Source organism: Pseudochaenichthys georgianus, chromosome 13, assembly GCF_902827115.2.
Source record: "Pseudochaenichthys georgianus chromosome 13, fPseGeo1.2, whole genome shotgun sequence".
NCBI lineage: Eukaryota > Metazoa > Chordata > Actinopteri > Perciformes > Channichthyidae > Pseudochaenichthys > Pseudochaenichthys georgianus.
The window spans coordinates 22058451-22066706 of record NC_047515.1 but is presented as its reverse complement, the minus strand read 5'-3'; the positions used below and the strand labels follow the sequence as shown (position 1 = coordinate 22066706).

Below are 8256 nucleotides of genomic sequence, written 5' to 3'. Positions count from 1 at the left end.
GATGCAATCTATGAAAATTGTTATATTTTAAATATAATAATAAGAATATCCAAAACACATTTTAAGAACTTGTTGAATGATTTGTGGACTATGGGACGTTGTATTTTCCTCTTTGGCAATAATGTTATAGCAATTCAGCCAGCTTTTCTTATGATTATCCAGTATTTAATATTTTTTTGGAAATGTTTATCAAGTACCACACACAGTCAGAATGTTTATTTATTCACTTTATTTTATATTTTCAGTAATTGATCAAAATGTATTGTAAAATAGGGTATTATTATTAAATTCACAAAATTACATTACAATTAGTAAAATATTGAGCATAAAAGAAACTCCAATCTGAATATTTAAATCAACAAGGAAAGCATATTTGAATGTGCACAGTATATAGGCTTTATAAAGCCATCTATATTTTTTACAAACCCCTGCTCATTAAATGTTTCTTGGTGTTTTTCTCTGGCTTAAACAAAATAATAACACATTTTGGAGCGAATATACACGTAATTAGTCCAAAACTGGAGGCCAGAATAGCAAATATCTCCACAGCCACAGTATATTTCCCAGGAGAGCTGACATATGCTGGGATAAATGTGATCCAGACTGCACAGAATATCAACATGCTGAATGTGATAAGCTTGGCTTCATTAAAGTTAATAGGTAGTTTCCGAGCTAGGACAGCTAACACAAAGCAAAAGACAGCCAGTAAGCCTATATACCCAAGTATAGCCCAGAACCCCAAAGCTGATCCTAATGCGCACTCCAGGATGATTCTCTCCTTGTATGTCGTGAGGTTTTTCATCGGAAAGGGGGGACTAAGAACTAACCAAATAGTACATATCAAAACTTGAATAAACGTGAAAGACACTACAGTCAATCTTTGCTGTGAAGGCCCAAACCATTTAATCAAATTACTACCTGGTAGTGTAGCTTTGAAGGCCGTCAGAACTACTATAGTTTTTCCAAGAACACAAGACATGCAGAGGACGAATGTGATCCCAAACGCTGTGTGGCGCAGCATGCAGGACCATTCCGAGGGTGCTCCAATGAACGTTAATGAACATAAGAAACATAATGTCAGGGAGAAGAGCAGCAAGAAGCTCAGCTCAGAGTTGTTGGCCCTGACAATTGGTGAGCTCCTGTGACGATAGAACACAGCCGCTGTTATAATGGCGAGACAGGCACCACCGATTGAAAAAGCAGCCATGACGATTCCAAGGGGCTCGTTGAAGGAAAGAAACTCTACAGGTTTGGGAAGACATGTATCTCTCTCTGCATTAGGCCAGAATTCCTTGGGGCAAGGGAAACAATCAAAGGAATCTGAAAAAAAGAAAATACCTTTAAGCAGTTGGAATTTATATGTTATGTTGTAAACATACATTAGAAAAACAAATACCTGTAGCATTGCTAATCTCTCCCTCGGGACACGGTGTACAGTCATAACAGCAGATGGGTTTTCCTTTCTGAAGCACTTTACGAGTTCCTGAAGGACAGCTGTCAGTGCACACTGACACAGGCACCTGTCACATATATACAAATGAACTCACATGTAGACAGGTGTGCTCTGAAGCTAAAATTATAAAAGGATAGATTCATGTTTTTTTCTTCACAATGTTTTTCTTTGTGTCTTTTACATTTCTACGGAGCTCTGGAGGGTTCATAGAGAGAAAAATAAATAAAACGTGGCCACGTTTTACTTTCTCGTTCGCACGAGATACTAAAGCGTGCGCATTTGGGAATACACATATAACTATGGAGAACCATATTTGTGTAAATTACTGTTCGTGGTAATTTGAAAACAAATGCCGGTGGTGTCGGACACACACAAACACACCGAACACGCACACACAGAGCGGAGCTGAGCACAAACACACACACACACACACACACACACACACACACACACACACACACACACACACACACACACACATCATGCGCCCCGGTGACAGGACATATCCTTCATAAAACGAGGGGAATACTCTGGTAGTTCGATGTGTGTAGAGGTGTGTGTGGATGAACGTAGCAGTCTCGATCTCTATTCATGTATATGGGGTGACGTCACTTTTAGCCGAAATGCATCGTGGGAAGCGACGTGGAGCGTAGCTGGCGTGACTCGCTGGAAAAGTTGAGCAATGTTCGGCAGAGGCGTCAGCCAATCGAATCATATGCCAGTACAAGCTCTTGCCAATCAAACCGCTGCTTGTGTGTCAGGGGCGGGAGATTCATGTGATTGGTTGTTGGTCGAGTTTCAGACACGCCCGCCGGCAAGCGTCAGCGCACGCCGCTGTGTGGACGGGCCGTGACAGGACATCTCCTTCATAAAACGAGGGGAATACGCTGGTAGTTCGATGTGTGTAGAGGTGTGTGTGGTTGAACGTAGCAGCCTCGATCTCTATTCAGCGGTTCTAATGAAGGGAAACGCAGTGAAGTAAACAGTAAAAGGCACCGCTCTTTGCAGCTGGTGCTGCTCTTCTCAGATTCTGCTGAATTACACATTACTGCCTCCAGTGCCCTGTACGACGAAGCCAGTTCAACAGACCCTGGATATGTTTGATTTACCCGGCTTAACTAACCCTAACAAACGCGATGTCGCTAAGCGGTCCTACGAAGCTGGTTATCAACTCAGCAAATCAACCAGGGTTTCTCTGTCCGGTTGAGAGTGCGTTCACGTGAAAGGGACGGGGTTACCAACATTTGACCAATCACAAACATGGAGACGGGTGCTGACAGCGCAGCGTCATACTTCATGAATGAATAGTGTAAATAGCAAATCCTGCTTCGTAGTACAGGCCACTGGTGCCACAGAGATTTCATAAAGTGAAGGAGGTTTTCCTTCTATAAAACAGCTGTGGGCAGCAGATACTGTAAGTCACGGACAGGAAACCCTCAATTTAAATAAAACGAGGCCACGCTTTATTAACTCGTGCCCACGCTTTATTAACTCGTGCGAACGAGAAAGTAAAATGTGGCCACGTTTTATTTATTTTTCTCTCAATGAACCCTCCAGGGCTCCGTACATTTCTCTTTAGTTAAAAAATAAATAAATAAGTAAACATGTATTTTAAACAATAAAACGTAAATGTCATGTTAAAAATACTCTCTCATTATTCGTAACATTGGAATTCTAACCTGTTAGGCCCAAGCCTGTTTTTCAGGTCTCAGGCTTGAAAATGACATTTCCTGAACAAATGACCATAACTTCACTTCTAAAAGGGGAAAATTAATAATGTTTTCTCTCAAAGTAATAATAAACCTGTGAGTTGAATGTAGAAGAGTAAGAATCAATATAGATGTTTTTTATTTTAAAGAAAATTCAGATTGAACATAGTAAAAAACTGTAAATTATAGTGTCCGTCCACAAATTATGTTTTACTTATAGTGAAAACTACCCTTGGATGATGGGTTAGTAGACTAAAAGCTTTAGGAATCCAAAGTACAACATATAATAAGTACCCTGTATCAAGATTGATGCAAAACATGTGACATTTGACCTTTTTAGAGAGATTTAGCAAAATTAAAACACTTTTGGGGATTTTGATGATTGACATCTCTCTAACCGTCAGAGCTAATGGATTCGAGGGAAAGTTCCACATACACACACAGGTTACCAAATAAGGAGTGATAGTGACGCGTAGAAAAACCGGAAGCTGCGCTAGCCTCTGGTGGCTACCATTAGTCAGCTAATTTTTCTTCTCCGATTTTTGCATAAAAATGGAATTATGGATTATCAATAATTTGTTCAAAGTGACAGACACATTGCTATAACCTATGGATTAAACTTCAGCCGCGTTTTTTCTCGTTTTAATGTCATTGAACATGACTTTTGATCAGAATAACAGCTAAGGTGAGTATATCTCCGTGTTTTGCTACCTAAAGCTACTCGTGTGTTGTCTGTATTTGCTTCCCGAGTTCTGATCGCTCAGTGATGATCCTTACATTTCTATAATCTCTGGAATCTGAGGATGTTATCTAAGCTTGTTTGTGCAGATCCAATAAGTATATAGATTGGTATAGCTAGAGTTCTGTGCTAACGGCCTTCATATTTGTTTGCCCGTGGCTAATTCAGAGGCTCAGCGTTAGCTTTGAGGTTTCTGTTAAAAAAAAAAATCAGTTAGCTGAGTTTCTTCCCATGAAATATTCATTCAATCTTAAGAAGCCCTCAGACACTTTTGCTTGCAGATGTTGTGATTTCGGCCCCTTCGGCGGGTCCGTGGGGCTTAAGAGGCTAATGAGGTACCGAGGTATGAGACATCATACCCTTTGAGATGATATGAAAATGTAGCATGTTAAACTATTGCTTTGGGGCTCCTCACCTGTGTGCCACCCTCCACCCAGGTGAGGTTCCTGTTGATAAGGAACTCCTGGCCCACCGGCAGTGATGAATCGTATTGCCCCACAGTCACCAACTCAATGCTGCCACTCTCATTTCTTTGCCAGTTTACCAGCTCATATGTGGCCACAGGATCCCCATTGGCATCAAATGACACATCATAACCATTTTGGGAAAAATTAACTTTTTTCAACTGATTAAGAACCTAGGGATGAAGTAAAGGAAGACAGTGAAGGGGAACAAATAAATAATTTAAAAGTTAAAAAAGCATTCATTTGATAACATAGACGTGCAGCTTAAAATAACATCATTATTTTTACTAACCTCTTTGGCGTCTAGCTTAGTGAACTTATCACACTGTGTAGTAGAATCTGTTTTCTGACACACTGCGTTATGAATGGCATGCGCTATTGCATAGACAGCCTTGTACACCATATTAGTGATTCGAAGTTGAGATGTGTCAGTGTATGAGCTCTGGAGCGTCTTTATATCTTCAGTTCCATCACACACACTCCTGTCTGTGGCTTCACCTAAAAACACAGAGACAGAGGGAGGTGTTTTTAGCCATGATGATTACATTAATTCATTCTTATGTGTGTATTGTGTTATTTAACCTGCCAAACAAGCATTGCAGGATTTACATCACATTTCAAATCACTGTTTTGCGGACATGTCTATCTGTTTTTTACGTTATTAGTTTATTTTAGCAGCTCATATTTACACAAATCAGTCATCAGACAAATACTTATTGTATTAGGCAAAATATGTATTCCTTTTATTTAATACTGACTTGCCCTGTTATAATGATGCATGATGGACACTAGAACCAGCAGTACAGGATCATCAGAAACCCTTATCACACTAGAAATAAACGTTCTGTCCTCTGCTGTCTGGTAGACGGTAACACACTAACAGGCCTACACAGCTTGATTCAACTCACAATACGACTGCTGAACTCTTGAAGTCAGGACTTTGATACTGTCCCTCTACATTTAAATACTTGTACTTTAACTCACCTACATTATGTATGTACATATACCGTATGTAAGTCGCTTTGGATAAAAGCGTCTAACAAGTAACATGTAATGCCGTGTATATTACTTCTCATAAAGCATACATTTACTACATTCCTTTTTAAAGTTCATCTTCTTTATTTTACAATGACTGTAACATGTCAACAAATATATTCCACAATTTATATATATATTTTTTTTACATATATTTTAACTCTGCACTATATGTTTTGGATAAACATATTCTCGAGCGTGATTTCTTTTTTTCAGCATTTATTTTATGAACATTTTTGAGACTTTCCCTAAATTGTTGTGCATAGAGGAATAAATAGCTTTCATCTAAACAAATAAACAGTCAGTAATCAATGCATAATAGCCCAAGTAGAATAATGTACATGTATGTTATTTACAATATATTAGACAGCATTGTTAATAAACATGACCTGAACATCACATTGTGAGATCATTCACAGAGATGCACCTTATGTCCACCTCATGTATTTCATTACAAATATTACATTTTCCTTTCAGTCAAAATCTGGGGGTTTTAACAGGCTGATCAATTCAGGGAGCTTCACTTAGACAGAAAATTAACACAATCAAGACACTACCGTGAGTATCATATATGTATAAAATTGGCACAACTTTCTCACTTTTTACCAGCCTGCAGTTGAATGCTTCCTCCCAGAACATGGTAAGCAATGGGGATTCAGCCACTTTAGAGGGAGAGAGATCCAGCAAGAAGTCCCTCAGACCTGGGATGACAGATTTTTCAATGCCAAATCCGATGGCTCCAGCAAGGAAGCTGAACCTCAGCATGTCTCGGTCGGTTACCCAGGCCTCACTACCTATCCACTGGCGAGGTGGAGAAGGCTTGCGTGACAGCTCCTCCAGCAGAATTCTCATATCTCCAGTGGGAATAAATGCCACAACAACCTTAGCCGTTGACCTGGAGGGACGTTCAATGACATATAAAAACAATAGTTATAATATAAGACTAATATTGTCTTTTATAACAATATTATCATAAGTATGAAGAAAAACAAAACATGACAGATGATAAACAGATATATTGGCACATTTTCTGTTGTAATAAAAACATGTTCCATCACTTAAAGAACTTGTTTTGGTTTTTCTGTGCAGAAGTTCAGTGTCGACACAGGGAACTAAAGGAGAATCAGTGATATAGAAACCTGCGGATAACGTCAGCTACTCTCTGGATCCGGCTACGTGGATGGGTCCGAGAGAAAGACTCGGAGTATTCCACACAGATCCCCTCTTTACGTGCTGCATGCAGGAAAGATGCCATGCCATTGTTGCCATAGTCAGAATCCGACCGGACAGCACCTATCCAAGTCCAGCCAAAGTGTTTTACCAGCTTGGCCAGCGCGTCAGCCTGGAATTGATCACTCGGGATTGTTCTGAAGAAACTCGGGTACTGCTGCTTATCAGACAGGCATGCACACGTGGCAAAGTGGCTCACCTAAAGAAAACAAGTTATTTAACGGGAAAGAGGCAAAACAAGTAATGGACTCAAACACAGTTTGCAATAAATTCTTAATATTTACTTGAGGTATGTTGAAGGGCCCGATGATGCGCAACATACTGATGGTAGACGTGGACTCAGACGCACCAACGACGCCCATCACCATACCAGACTTTGAGCATTTGTCGCCGGTGTTAAACACCGGGTCCAGTCCTCCAGAAAGCTGAAATGCAACATGCACCGCCACGGACAACGAGTCACATGAGTCATAGATCTCATAACCAAGCTTGATCCCCGGAAGCAGCTCCGTGCTGTTGTTAATCTGCTCGATGGCGAAAACCATTGCACGTGAGGAGCGCAGTCCACGGGAGTTGATGCTACACACAGACATCGGTGTTAATGTTAAAACTTTAAGATTTTAAAATAATACGTGATAGACTACAAGATGACTGAAATTCAAAGATATGGTCTGGATAATAACTAATAGCATCTCTGTAGGCTTTATGGGAATTGCATCTGTCAAAAACCCAAACACATGATTAGATATCCAATATTCACAATAACTTTGATGAATTGATTCAATGGTCCAATAAATCATAAGTTTCACATTTCTCCATTCAACAAATGTTTAAGTATGTATACATCAGTTAAACTATTGCCTTTTATGAAATAGAAAAAATAAATCCACATTATGTAAAAAACAAAAATATTTATAAATGATTATTATTTTTTTAGTTTTTACATACAACACAGTACATTGCAACACAGATGCACTATATACACATCAATATACTGTAAATACAAACATGCTAGCCAAAATCTCCCTGTACTAACCTCCCTGCGCAGCTTATTGGCTCGGGAATGGTGGTGTAGTTATGCTTTACTGTGTGCATGTAATAGTGTATGGAGAAAACACCCCCAATGACATAGTCACCGTCCATAGAGAATGCAGGTTGACGAGTGGTACCTTGTAGCTTACATGTCACAGATGAAGCATTAATGCTAAGCACAGCAGCAGTCCTATCCCCTGTAAGCCCAGCCGCTTGTTTAACACCATCCCCAAAACTATTCAGAACAAGAACTGACTTCAGCTCACATAAACCTACAGACAGTATCAGACCAATAAGAGACATCTCCATCATCAACTGTCGTCAAGTGGGCAAACTGTACTGTGTGTTCTCACTGTTTTATAAGGTTTTTCAGGCGCTTCCCTCCTTCTACCATACGTCACTTTGCTATTAGAGAGAGAGCATGCCCACCCCTGCGAGATGGAGTTCATGACTTTATGAGCTGTTCATGAGCACTCGTGAAACATTCATGAACAACTCATTATATGTTCACTTGTCATGTTCATGAACCAAAATTCCTAAAATGCTCATGAACCATTTTAAAGAGCAGTTCATGAAATTGTTATGAACATTGTT

General features: G+C 39.7%; 1 protein-coding gene across 1 annotated transcript; it reads right to left on the bottom strand.

Annotated features, from left to right (window-relative positions):
* Window positions 1–418: 418 nt before the first annotated feature.
* Window positions 419–7788, bottom strand: LOC117457007 (extracellular calcium-sensing receptor-like). Its single transcript, XM_034096878.1, has 8 exons — window positions 7667–7788; window positions 6915–7209; window positions 6540–6829; window positions 6000–6295; window positions 4658–4863; window positions 4317–4538; window positions 1397–1520; window positions 419–1320 (listed from the first exon to the last, which is right to left on the bottom strand). Exons 1-8 carry the CDS (start codon window positions 7771–7773, stop codon window positions 419–421), a joined length of 2442 nt encoding a protein of 813 aa, XP_033952769.1. The 5' UTR covers window positions 7774–7788.
* Window positions 7789–8256: the final 468 nt, after the last annotated feature.